At 36.0% G+C, this 14,479-nt stretch overlaps 1 protein-coding gene across 1 annotated transcript in view; it reads right to left on the reverse strand.

The window, feature by feature from the left end:
- Nucleotides 1-14,479, reverse strand: part of LOC150102301 (glutamate carboxypeptidase 2-like) — an 85,682-nt gene that overhangs the window by 56,227 nt on the left and 14,976 nt on the right. Inside the window, exons 3-4 of the mRNA XM_090398630.1 lie at nucleotides 9,619-9,772; nucleotides 13-141 (exon numbers count right to left, since the gene is read on the reverse strand). Coding sequence (XP_090254756.1) covers nucleotides 13-141; nucleotides 9,619-9,772 — 283 coding nt within the window. The remainder of the gene's footprint in view (nucleotides 1-12; nucleotides 142-9,618; nucleotides 9,773-14,479) is intronic.

Consider the following 14,479-nt stretch of genomic DNA (forward strand, 5'->3'; position numbering starts at 1 on the left):
AATAAACCTTACTATGATATTTGCTTTAGGTGAGTAGGCAACATAAGGTGGAATCGTCTCACAGTGATTGTCTACAACTTTACAGTTCTCATTTATGCTAATTTTAGCCACTGCATTTCCATTTTCATCAACTATGGAAATCTGTAATACATAAATAAAGTATTAGGATGTAGCAACAAAGTATTAGGATATAGCAACATAGAGAGAGAAATAAATATAAGAAAAATCAAATACATTCTATTCACATTATGGAAATGTTCTTACTATAACTGAGTTGAAAGTTGAGAAAATGAATAGGAAAAATTATTGTACGGTTTTGAATCCTAGAAAACCATAAATGAAATACTGAATTCATAGAATTATTATTGTTATTATTATATAGGCTCTCTCTATAGAGTCTACAGATTTGTCACTGGAGGCCACCAAATATTCATCAGTCACTACTAACCATAATTTGCTCAATACATGTCATATTGTGAATTCATTCAATAATAAAACATTCATAACTGACTGGCAATTATTTCCACTCATTCACCATTCTCTAAACAAAAAATGCAGTCTTCACAGTCTTTGCTAACCACACACTTTTCAGTTTCTAGGAATTACTTCTAGTTCTCTCCTCCACTAGTTATATATTGAAACAGTTTCTGTCTATCAATCCTATAAACTCTTTAAATCAATCATATGTCAATCATACACCTCTCTTTTTCTACTATCTACCAATTTCAGTAATTACAAACCTTCAATCTGTCCTCATAAGGGGCATACCACAGACCTGTCACCATCTTGGTCACTCATCTCTGTTGTCAAAGCAAATTAACAAAAACACACTAGCCATAACTGAAGTTGAGGAGTGCACCAAAGCATACACAGGAGTAGGAACTGCAGTTGTTGCCAGTAATAACTAAGAAAAAAAAAAGGAATCTGTGCTCTTTTAGTAACCAGATGACCAGATTTGTGCTCTAGTAGTCTAGATCTTTATTACTACTAAGGAACAGCCCTAGAAGTCCTTTTCAAACGATAAACAGATTTAACAAAATCCTTCACTAACACTAATTCTTCAACCGAGGATGAAAATGTCATGCTTCCTTCTGGAAAAGATGACATTTTTCAGTGTTGGCATGATTACAAAACTAACCTTTTCTCAGAAGACAGTAACCCTCATAATCAAAACTTTGAAGACATACAAATGACATTGGATGAAGGAGAATGCCCTATTTTAAGAGAAGTAGAAGCAGCAATTAATTCATTGAAGGTGGGAAAATCACCAGACATAGATGCAATAACTTCATAACTACTGAAAGCAGGGGGGGGGGAACCTATCATAGATGCTCTGTTCAAAATTTGTTAAGGAACAATGAAACAAGGCCTAATGATAAGTGCACCTCTGTTCCGATTCCTATTCTTAAAAAATGAAATAGTACAAAATGGCAATTATAGAACTATCAGTATAATCGGTAATCCAGAAAAATTTTCTTAAAAATCTTACTCTCTAGGATTGAGAGGAAAATAGGAAAATACTTTCACAGTACCAAGCAGGTTTCTGCAAAAACAAGAGTACAATAGATCATTTATTTACAATACATATCACTAGAAAAATACATTCGACATAATAAAATACTGTCACAATTTTATAGATATACAAAAAGGTCTTTAATTCAGTACAGCAAGAGGTATTGTGGAGGATACTGAACCAGTATGGAATAGATTAATTAAAACTGTATTGTTCCTCAGAAATGTTAATAGAAATCAATGGAAACTATAGTAAATCTTTCAAAATGGAAAGATGTGTGCATCAAGGCTGCATACTTTCAACAATACTTTTTAACCTATATTTGGAATGTATGATTAACTTAGCTTTATGCGGATGATGTTATACTTCTAAATAAATCCGCTACAAGTCTGCAAGATTCTCTGACTAAATTGAATAGCTGTTGTAACAGATATGGTATGAAAGTCAGCAATAAAAAGACAAAGACAATGAAAATAGGCAGAATCATTGAAAATGCCAACTGTGTTGTGAATGGAGAACCTGTGGAATAAGTAAAACATTTCAGCTACTTAGGCACGATTTTTACTGAAGATGGTAAATTAAATATAGAAATAGACAACAGAATCAGCAAAGCTGGTATGGTGGGAAGTCAATTGAATAAATTCATATGGAATAAGAAAGAAATTAGTCGGAACACTAAATTAGCTGTTTACAAGATAGTGTTCAAACCAGTTTTAACTTATGGATCTGAGAGCTGGGTCAGAAGTAAAACACTTGACCAAAGACTAGAGACCGCAGATATGAGAGTCCTGAGAAAGATTAGAGGCGTGAACAGATGGCATCAATGGCAATATCATATTAAAAATGAGGATATTAGGAAAGAACTTGACATTGTCAGCATCCAGGAATGCGTTAGCAGAGCTAATCTCAGGTGGTATGGTCACGTAAATAGAATGGGAGAGGAAAGATTAGCAAAACAAGTGTTCTCTGCCAGGTTGGCAGGAAAATGACCCAGAGGAAGACCAAGATATAGGTGTATTGATACAGTACAAAGTGCCTTAGACGATAGAAATATAAGATCTGATAATGTTGGAGTCTTGACAAGTAACAGACTGATTTGGAGGAAAATTGTAGATAGGAAGTTAGTAATGATGTAATTTTTTCATGTAGTACTGTCATATCCTGTACACCCCTTGAGGGTACATGGCAGGAATTTGATGATGATGATGATGATGATTAACTTAGCCTTGGAAAACAGCGTTATTGGAATTACAGTTGGTGCAAAAAAAAAAAATCAATAATCTTAGATTCACTGATGATTAACCTATGAATGCACATCGATTACAAGAGTAAAGAGACAGAATTTCTAAGGCACTTAATGATTATGGATTAAAGATCAGCATTCACAAATCAAAAATTATGTTCTTCAGGCAAAATACCTATGAAAATTTTAGTTAATGATGAAAAACTGGATAAAATAGAAAGACTCCCCCACTTGGGAAGTGTAAAATAGATGGCCAATCTAATCATGTATTAAAGCACACACTGCTAAACTAACTGTTGTCTTTCAGAGGTTACAGCTACTTTGGGAGGACAATGAAATATAGCTAACTACAAGACTCTACCTCATTGACACCCTTGTTAACCCTATCTTACTGTATAGATCTGAAACTTTGAATAGCTAAAGGAAGATGAGAAAATGCTATCATCCTTCAAGATGAAGTGCTACACAAAGACACCATACACAGCACATGTAATAAATGACAAGATTAGAAGGAAAATCCACTCCATCCAGCAGTCTCATTGTGTAGCCATTCCCTTTATCCAACTGAGTTGTTAGTTGGATAAAGTATCCTATTCAGTGACAATTACATCACTCCTGGGATGCTAAGCAATCTGTAATTTGCTACCTCTGTCTTGGAGTCTCCCTTATGCAATGGAGCTATTTTCCCCTCTTTCCACTCCCTTGGGATTTTCCACACCCAGAGCTATGTTAAATTAAAAAATCTGGTCAAAGGTACTGCTAATTCCTTAGCACATTCTCGTAATACACAAGTTGATATATCATCTAATCTCACAGCTATACTCACATCAAGGTTCTGTAATATTCTATTTACCTCTACTTCGTCATCCACTATTTCCACATTAGTCATTATCATACCTGTTGCTCCAATATATCCACCTGGATGGTACACATTTGCAAAATATCAACTCAGATCTCTATTTTGTCTACTTCAGTCACCTTCCTACCATCAACATTCATCGCAATTATTCTACCACAGTCATTCTTCCTTTCACTTTCCACAAACTGGAAGAACACTGGAGATTACCTTGCTCATCAAATTTCTTCCTGTACTCTAATTTTACCTTTCTTTACATACTGGGCCCTTTTAGCCTGTGCTTTGTAATGCTTATGAGCTCGTCCTTTCTCTTTATTGATAAAATCTTTGCTTATCATTTTATACTTTCTCTTTATATTTCCTCCACACTTTTTTTTTGCAGCTCCTGCTTAATGATACTAAGCAAGAGCTGCAAATTTAATTTCCAATTGATTTATATATTTTTTTTAAACTAAACTCTTTCCATTAACCATTTCTACACACTACTAACATCCTTCCCTTGCAGTTTTGTATGATGGCATGGACACTGCTGCTGAGTTTATCATAATTATTGGCTCTGTAATTCCACATATATCCCATCTTAAATGAAAATGAAAATTCCACGTGTTTAGCCACCTCTCAGGTCAAGAGTACACAATCACGCTCACAAATTGGCAGTAATAATAATCTGACTACTTTGGTTACAAACAAGTCCTCCAATGCAGCTGCTAGATCTAACACTCTCGAACTCCAGTTATCTTCCATCACATGACACCTCAGGTAATTATTTCTTAGTAGCTGCATAAATTCCATTTATTTACACTGTGTTCCTTTCCCTTCTTTCAATTTCTTCTAATTTATGTCCCTACAGTTGAAGTCTCTCTTAATAATTACTTGCTCTCATTGAACTTATTTGCCAATTCATTCCATCCATATTTTGTATTCAGCACATAATGCATGTGCTGAATACAATAATGACATTCATATTATTCATCATCCACAGTTGACTTAACCCGACATTAGTAAAGTGGTGTCACAGTTATTATTATTATTATAATTCCTGACACCTCCAAGGAGTCCGAAGCCTCATCGCGGGAGGACACCTACTATTACAACTATTATGAAAAACCCGAGTTTCAGGGAGAAAAAAACCTGCTACCTCCGTATGAGATCAGCTAACTCACCTTTGATTGAAAATCGTCCAGATAAAGATTCCTCCCATTGCGATGAGAATCGAACTTAGGCCTATTCCAATTGAAGGGCGCAATGTACCGTCGTTCTTTCAATTGCGCTACAGAGGTGCTTCATTCTTTCTTTCATTATTTCTTTCTATATCTTTGGGGTCTGTGATACCCCACCTTACTAATGCCGGGTGAAGAAAACATTTTTTGCTCAGCAGAAGTTAGTCCTGTTTAGCTACCCTACTAATGTTAGTTCAAGACAGATACTATCAGCATGCAATATAACTATATTATATAAGGATTATGCTGCTACGCAATGTAACACACATATCGTCTGCTGTCACTGCCTATTGAGATATTCATATGCTATGATGACTGTACTGTCATCAAGAGGACTCTGGTAGATGTGTGGTTACCACTCTGAGTGCTACATCTGATTTTACTGTCATGTGATTTAGCACTTTGCTTAACCATTGTTGTGTGTTTAAAGTGACTTTGTGCAGTGCATTTTATTGTTTTACAAAGGGTAGAATTGTGTGATTCTTGCCATCTGAAGTTGTAGTCTCTGTAGTATCTGAAGTATCTTTATACTCTCATCTAACATGCATCACAAAATTCCATTCTCTGCCAGTATTTGCATTTTTGCTTCTCTTCTGTCACAACTCTATCAACATATTTCAGTGGTGCATGCAACAAACCAGCATGCAATGAAATCTAGAAGAAACTTGTCTAACTTTAACAGGGTAATGAAGAAGTCAAGAGCAAAGATAGTGAGTAAATAAGGATGAACAGAGAGAAAGAATTATTTGAGCCCTCTGTCATCTTGCACTATCATTTACCATAGAAATGGAATTCAATCTGAGGTACAAAAGTTACAAGCAAATAACTAAAAAAAAAAAAAAAAAATTCGTAAAATGTAAATATAAAACAATCATGCAAAAGAGTAAATCAAAAGAAATCCAATCCTAACTTATTTCTTCAATATGATAAGTTTAGTTTAATCCTTTATCCAAGTGTTTTGCATTATGGGAGATACTGAGATAGGAGTGATGTTAGCTTGGTCCACCTTTGCAACGAGTTGCCCTGGTGTTGTACCACCTTACCCCAGTCCTGAAGATACTTTCAGGCACAAACTTTGTTTGTTCACACTTGGATAAAGGATTAAACTAAACTTATCATACTCTAACCAAGTGAAAAATAAACTTTCAAAAACTTTCAATTTATTTCTTCAATGTTATCCTGAAATCACTGCTACCTATATAAAATTCCTATAACTATGTTGTAGTACATCTGTAGTATTTTCATCATACATACTATGAAGCAAAAAGTAGTAGTATGAAAATATCTACAAGAGAAGCAGGAAGTTTCAAATATCCTTTATGTCGGAATGAAACATTTAGATTATTACAGAAAGTGTTTTCACCTGGTTACAAAGTAAACTATATTTGTCAAAAAATTATATTCTTGTTTAATCCTTTACCCAAGTATAAACAAACAATGTTTTCATCTGAAGTATCTTCACAATTAGGCCACTTCTTTACAGAGGCTGATGACTTCACATTAAATGCCTTAGAATCCCATAACGCAAAGTACACTTCCTTTCAAATGTGCATGACCAAGCAAAACAAAACAAAAAAATAAGCCTATAACCATCTCTGATCTAGAATGTTTTAATAATAAAGTGATACACTTTTTTTACCATTTGTATATGGGAAATACATGATCTGCACTAATTCAGCCTTGATATCTTCCTATGTCTGGTTCCCACTGATGAGACTTACACTTGGGTAAAGGATTAAACAAGAATATGAATGAGCAGGACTAAACTATACGAAAACTAGGAAAATAAATAATTTACTATGTTTTAAGAATTAAATTAAATTTTCATGATTAATTTTTTTTTACATTTGACACTTAAGGCAAATGCTCTTCTTTTTAAAACACCACTATTACCTAGATTGAATTGAGAAGAATTTACATTTTTAAACAGTTTACTGAGTAGTGTTGTATGGAGATTCAATTATTAGAGATTTGGTGAAGGAGAGGAGGCACCTTGTGCATCCTCTCCTTCACCAAACTTCACCAAAATGATTGAGGCATTGGATACGAGGAGTTAGCATATAAAAATATAAGATGTAGGAATGAATGAATGACTTGCTTGGAAACAAGGAGAATGTAAGAATGGATATTAGGAGATAGTTGAAGAGAATATAAGATAATAGTGTGGCAGAAAAAGTAATCAGTATGTTATCTAGGTATAACAATAATGACCTGAGGCAGAGAGCAAAGATCATGAATGGTATGTTAGTGGAAATGTGCAATGAGAAAGGAGTGTAGTTTGTGAATGAGCAGGATGAGTTTGAGGAATGAATTGCATTCAAATGGTTTTGGTTAAGCCATGAGAAGAGGCTGTTGCTAGAAGGGAGAGTAATGACTGTACAGATTGGATATGAGCAAGTAAGATGCAATGTGGAAGAGCAGAAGAATAAGAATTAAAGGAGTGTTTATGAATGGAGATATGATTAGCATGAGAGGAGACTCAGATAACAGGAGTATAAGGAAAACAGGGACATGGGGGATCAGGATGGACTGGGGAAACAGCATGAGAAAGGTCAATGTTGGAAGCTGATTAGTAAGTAGATAAGAAATGATTAGAATGGCATGGAATGTTGGGGGGGGGGGAGTTGAGAGGGTTCTTGAGTGGGTAATGAGAGAGAGAGAGAGAGAAATGGCTGAGGAAAGGAATGAAGGAGTCACATTTGAGAAATAGTATCAGTAGAACTTGTTATTTACTCAGAAATAAACCGTTATGTTTGTATAGAAATGCTAGAATTATCAGAAATAAGGGGAATGAAATTATTGCATTGATTCAGTTCATTCACCCAAATATAAGCTAAACACAGTTGGATGAGCATGAAATCCTGCCAGGAATACAGATGGAAGGATATAATATTTTTTTGTACTTTAGGAGGCATTTATTAAAGTTTCTTTTAATTAATATTCCAGTATATGTTGTAAATTCCTTAAATAATTTAATAGTCATGTGTTACCAACGTATAAGCCTATCTACAAGAATGTTTTTTTTTGTGAAGACAGAAAAGGCAAAAAGGGAAGAGGAAGGCTGTTGATGATGCAAAAGGAGTTGTGCCCATGCAAGGTAGAGATGCAAAGCGGAAATAGTGGCAGTATGGTGTGAAATAGACATAAATAGAATGAAATATTTAATTGGATGTTGCTATAGGCTTGGTAATGTGGTAGTCAGTGACAATGAAATATATGAATAAATTAACCAAGCAAATAGGAAAATGGTTATCATTATTAGGTGATTTTAATTATGGTAATATAGATTAGGAAAATGAGATAACATCCAGAAGTAAAGAAAATAAATTTCTTGAGTTTCTGAGGGATAACTACCTTAACTAATAGGTAACAGAGCATGTGAGAAGTAATGATTTTTTGATCATCTCATCAGAAGATATCATTATAAACAAGGTGTCAAATCTCCCTCTGAGTGGTGAGCATGACCATGAAGTGACTGGGTGGTTGCCAGTTATATGAGGACTTCTTTGATGAAAGAATATCTATGAAACTACAAGGCTGTTGATCATGAAAAGCTCATGAAAAGGAGATTAATGCTTCCTAGTTGCTATTCACAAATTATCTAGCAAAAAGAATATTTTGTATTCAGAGGGTAATAAGATTATGTAGGTGTGAAATGGACGAACAAAGAGATTTAACATGTAACCTGGAGGAAGAAGGGAATGCAGCATAAGATGAGTGGGAATAATCAATTGCATCAGTACAAAGAACATGCAAGGAAGGCTTGCATGTTCTTTGCACTTTATTCACGCTCTGCTTGCTAAGATATTAGCAAAAGTACAGTATGAGTAGCAGTCAAATAATGAAACAAACAAACAAAAAAAAAACCTAGGGAGCTCTTTCAATATGTAGCAAGCAGAAGAAAGAATGACTATGGAAGGATAATAATGATCAGTGAATGTAACAGCATACAAAGTTGGAGTGCAGTGAAAAGGAAGGAGAGGCTGGCTGTGAGTGAGCCAGAGGTATATGGTGATGTGAGTAAACTAATGTTAATAGGTGATGGGACATGATGGTATATTGCCACATGGTTTTAGCAAATGTGCAAGGGAATTAACATCTCACATGACATACTTGTTTAATATAAAATCTTACATTGGGCCACATGCCAAAAAGAGTGGAAGGAAGACAAGATCATACCATACCGATTCATAAGGAAAGTGACAAGATGCAAACTTCAAATTATAGGCCAAGCTGTGCGAAAGATGTAGTGGTTAGAGTGTTGGAGAAGTTAGTGAGTATCATGATCCAGAATTGAGTTGAAACAGAAGCATTCTCTTTGATGGAAAACATACATTTACGTACTATTCCATTTTTCAAAGACGTTTTATAGATGAGCATACTATAAGTTGATAGTCAAAATGGAACAAATGGGTTTGATAATAGATCAGTGCATCAGATTAGAGAAATTACTAATGGTGTGCCTCAAGGATCTGTTTAAGGGCCATACTGTTTGTTTAATTTGTATGTTAATGATATTGGGAAGGTTTGAACATGGATATTCAGTTGTTTGTAGATTATGCAAAATTAGGTGTTGCAGAGTGTAAGGTTTTAAAATTCAAAACATAAAGATAGGATAAGGCATGGTATGGTAGAATGAACTGGTGTGTGATAGAGGGACCTACCATGATCAGTTTTTTCACTTCATGAAGGTGATGATCATGATGACGATGATAATGTTGGAAATCATTTACACTGGATCTAATTTTAACTTTAATGCTTTCATTTAATTATTTTTAAACTTTACCTCATTTGGATGGTAACTATTTGAATATGGCAATGTAAATTTGTATGGAACCATCTTTACTTGAAAACCTTGCTCTTTCCATGTGTCAGCAACATACCTAGCAAGTTCTTCATCTTGCATAGTACCAGCTACATGAGGCAGCAATGTTAGGTTTCTGAAAAATTAATGATGGCTTTAAAAAAAAAATGCTTAACATAAAAAGAGTTCACTAAACTTTAGTGTGTTCTGGGAGTTTAGCATTAATGGATTTCAGACTAAAAAAATGATACTGCAAATAGAATCTCACTGTTCAGTGTTATTAACTAGTGGAATTTATAATTAAATTATAAAATCATGTTTTTATATTATTTAATACAATATCTGAATGTACATTTTCATATGTAAATAGGATAACTATAGCATTTTAAAAAAGTATCTGAATTATCAAAAGCATTCTGAATAACCAGTTCTGTTACCTCATGCTTAAAATTTTTAAATGCTTGCCTGCTATTTAATAAATTTCTGGATAACTTGATAACATAAAAATTTACAGGTTTTCTCTTATTCCTTATATATTATTATTACTGGCAACTCCAAGGAGTCCTTAGACTCATCAAGGGAGGCCCTAAACATCATGTCAAGAACTATTCAGCATTCACACAGTATCTATCAAATTTTGCTTTGAACTTATTCACAGCCATGACACCCACGACAGACTCTGGCAGCTTATTTCACTCATTCACCACTCTCCAAGCAAAAATCCTAGATCTAACATGCTTGCTAACCACACTCTTGCTAAGTTTCCATGGATGGCCCTTAGTTTTCCCACCACCACCACCACACTTGTTCTCAAAAATGTTCTCTGAATTAATCTTGTAAAAACCCCTCAGTAATTTGAATGTCTCAATCATATCACCCCTTTTCCACCTATCAAAGAATTTCTGTAACCCACAAATCTTCAACCTATTCTCATAAGGTTCATTCAATAGACATGCTACCATTTTGGTCACTCGCCTCTGGATTCTCTCCACCTCCTCCCCATCACCAAGAAACCCAGGCACCCAGATATGCACACAGCAGTCAAGATGGGATCTTATCAAGGCTCGATAAAGAGGAAAACAATAACCTGCTTGTCTCTGCTCACAAAGTACTCTTCAGTAACCAAGTGATCTGATTTAGCCACTTTTGCTAAGTGCTACATAAATATTCCTCCTCTTGATAACACAAGAAACATGGCAGTGGCAGCAGCATCACCTCAGCTGTCTAAGCCATATATATATATATACTTTTGCCATTCATACAGAATAATCAAAAAAGATCATCATCATTATGATTTTATGGGAATCATTTCTCCAGACTTACTGTGCAAGGCCTATACTAACTGTTATAACCATTATTCAAACAATAACTGTCATATCTCCCATGATGAGTCTCTTGACTCCATGGAGATCTGTTGATAATAATAATACTATCTCTCTTTAAAGGACTCGCAACTACCTCTTGTTAGTTAGTTTATGGTTTATTGGTGCAAGACAGCAAAGGTTATACTGCACCACAGCAAAGATTACAACAATACACAAAGTCAAAGGTTACAGCAGTACATAAATAGTTAAAGATAAACTAGTAAATAATATGTACAAAAATTAAGTTAACAATGCAGTATCTACATATAAAAAATTACAGCGAGATGTGGTTGTACAAATTAATTATTATTATTATATTCAGGCCTCCATGGAGTTAAAAGACTCATCGTGGGAAATCCTTCTTAGGAAACACAAAGTCTATCATACCACTCTTTAAACTCATTGACCGTTCTCGCTCTCACCACTCCATCAGGCAATGCATTCCATGGTTCAACCACCCTCCATGCAAAGAAACCACTCTGCACCCTCTTGCTCACAGTTTCCTTTCGTAACTTCCAGGGATGGCCTCTTGTCATCACTCCTTCCCACTGTTCAACCAAGTGAAAGAACTTTCCAGTGTCAACCCTGTAACAGCCTCTCAACAGTTTAAAAGTCTCAATCATATCACCTCTCCTCCTTCCATCCACCAAACTCTGCAGTCCACATCCGTTCAGCTGATCCTCCTCATCGTACAGTCCTGAAACCATCTTTGTTATCCGCCTTTGTACCCTTTCCACAGTTAATTTATCCCCTTCAAATCCTGGGGACCAAATCTGAGAACAATAGTCCAAGTGTGGTCTGATCAGGGTCTTATACAACGGAATGATAACTGTTTTATCTCTGCAGGTCAGCGTCCTTCTCATTATTGCAGCAGCAATCCTCTGTGTTACCTTCACTACCTTTGTAATATGTCCCCTAAATTTCAGGTTTCTATCAATCATCAACCCCAGATCTCTTGATCTAACAGCTGCAATTTATCACCTCTTCTTCTTCTATTTACCAAACTCTGCAGTCCAAATTCCTCATAACTAACATTGTACAATTCTGAAACCATCTTTGTTACCTGCCTCTTTACTCTTCCCACAGTTAATTTATTCCCTTCAAATCCTGGGGACCAAATTTGAGAATAGTAGTCTAAGTGTGGTCTGATCAGCGTCTTATACAACGAAATGATAACTCTTTTATCTCTGCTGGTCAGCATCCTTCTCAGTATTGCGGCAATCCTCTGGGTTACCTTCACCACCTTTGCAATATGCTCCCTAAATTTCAGTTTTCTAACAATCATCATCCCTAGATCTCTTGTCTCCTCTACTTCCTCCAGTACAGTTCCTCCAACTGAGTATCCAGCCTCCCAGCGATGAATCCCAAACTTCAAGATTTTACATTTTGCTGCATTAAACCGAATCCCATATTCATTTGCTCATCTGTCTAGTTAATTTAAATCCTTTTGAAGAGCTGCCCCATCTGCACTATTACTGATAACCCTTCCCAGCTTCACATCATCCGCAAACGACTGAATATCCAATTACAATCTATTTGTGATTGATATAAAGGTTGAACAATACAGGTCCCAGTACTGAGCCCAGTGGAACTCCACTTGTAACCTTCTGCTTCCTTGATATTGCCCTGCCATACACAACTCTCTGATACTACCTATTAGATAGCTAATCCTGAATCAACTTGACTAATTCATGTGCTGCAATTTAAATATCAGCATATTATGTGGCACCCTGTCAAATGCCTTTGCAAAATCAAAAAAAAATGGCAGTATATGCCTTTCCCTCATCCACTGCTCCTGTTACTTTATTATAAAAGGCAATTATATTACTAAAGCAAGTGCACCCCTTAACAAATCCACGTTGATTCTCACAGATAACATTACTCTCATCTGCCCAACACTGTATATAGTACCTTGACTAATTTCTCCAAGACCTTAACAATTACTAATGACACACAAACACTCCTATAATAAGACACTTCCAGTCTCTGCTACTGCCCTTATGCAATGGCACTATCTTACCTTCCTTCCATTCCTTGGGTACCTTTCCCATAGCCAGACTTTCATTGAAGATCCAGGTCAATAGAGCTATCAGTTGTTTAGCACATTCTCTCAAAATTCATGGTGAAATACCATCCAGTCCCACAACTTACTGACATCCAGAGTACTCGGTATTTTAACACCCTCTCCTCTTGCACCTCTAAACTTTGAACCTGCCCTATCCCTCTAGTATTAAAATCATCTTTTCCAAGTTGAAATACTCCAATAAAGTGGTCATTGAACAACTCCACTATGTCCTCTGCACCAGTCACTCTATTCCCACTTTTATCCTGCAATGTCATTCTTCCACAATCATTTCTCCTCCTACTGGCCACATAGCTAAAACATTCCCTAGGATTTTCTTTGGATCTTAGTGCCAATCTCTTCTCATATTCCAGTTTTGCCTTCCTCACCATACTAGTCACTCCACTGGTCTGAGTCTTATATTCTTCATTCTGCTGTCTACCTCACTCCTTATATCTCTTCCATAATCTCTTTTTCACATGCAGTTCCTGTTTGCTATTGTTTGTCATCCACTTTACTCCAAATTGTGTCCGCTTCACTCCTGGAATGCAGCTTATTATTGCTTCTAAGAAATATTCCTTCACAATTTCCCAAGCACTAATGATATCCTGGCCTTCCATGGAACTGTCCCAAGTTGATATCTAAGACTATTATAATCACCTACCTTATAATTCCACATGTGTTCCCTTTTCTTGGATACTCCTGCATGTCTGTTCATCTTCCAAGTCAAAACCACATGGTCACTCTCTCCAACGGGGTGGGGGGATGTCATCTCAGTTATTATCAGCTCTTCTGATGCTATGACCAAATCCAAAACTCTTGAACCTCTTGTTCCCTCTATTACATCTTGTCTAAGACATTTGTCCCTCAAGAATTCTAGAAATTCCATTCCCTTATTACTACATGCATTTTTCTCTTACCAGTTTATACTGCTATAGTTAAAATCTCCCATAACAATCATTCATCATGCACTTGCCAAGCTAAACTGCCTAAACATCTCCTGCTCCCCACCCTCTGTGCTCCTTGGTTTGTAGCGACATCACACTAAATATCCTGTCTTGCCCACCTCTACCTCACACCATATGCTTTCAAAATCATTAGTGTCACTGCCTTATAAAGCCTCCACTCTTAGAGGACATAAGTCATCACTTATCATAAGCAGTACTCCACCACTACCACATTTTCCTTTCCTATCCTGCCGAAAAATGCTGTACCCTGCTACTTCAATTCCTGTTATGATATCATCTTCCGTCAACCATGTCTCAGAGATCCCAATAATCTTTGGCCAGGCTGATGCTATCAGCACCACCAATTCATCTCCTTTATTTCGGATACTCCTGGCATTAGTATAAAGCATAAAAAATATCACTGCTTCTATACTATCATTATCCCCTCCAGACCCCACTGGACTCGGTGT

This window comes from Typopeltis vanoorti, chromosome 10 (assembly GCF_054136105.1).
Source record: "Typopeltis vanoorti isolate ZY-2024b chromosome 10, IOZ_Tvanoo_1.0, whole genome shotgun sequence".
In the NCBI taxonomy this organism is placed as follows: Eukaryota; Metazoa; Arthropoda; class Arachnida; order Uropygi; family Thelyphonidae; genus Typopeltis; species Typopeltis vanoorti.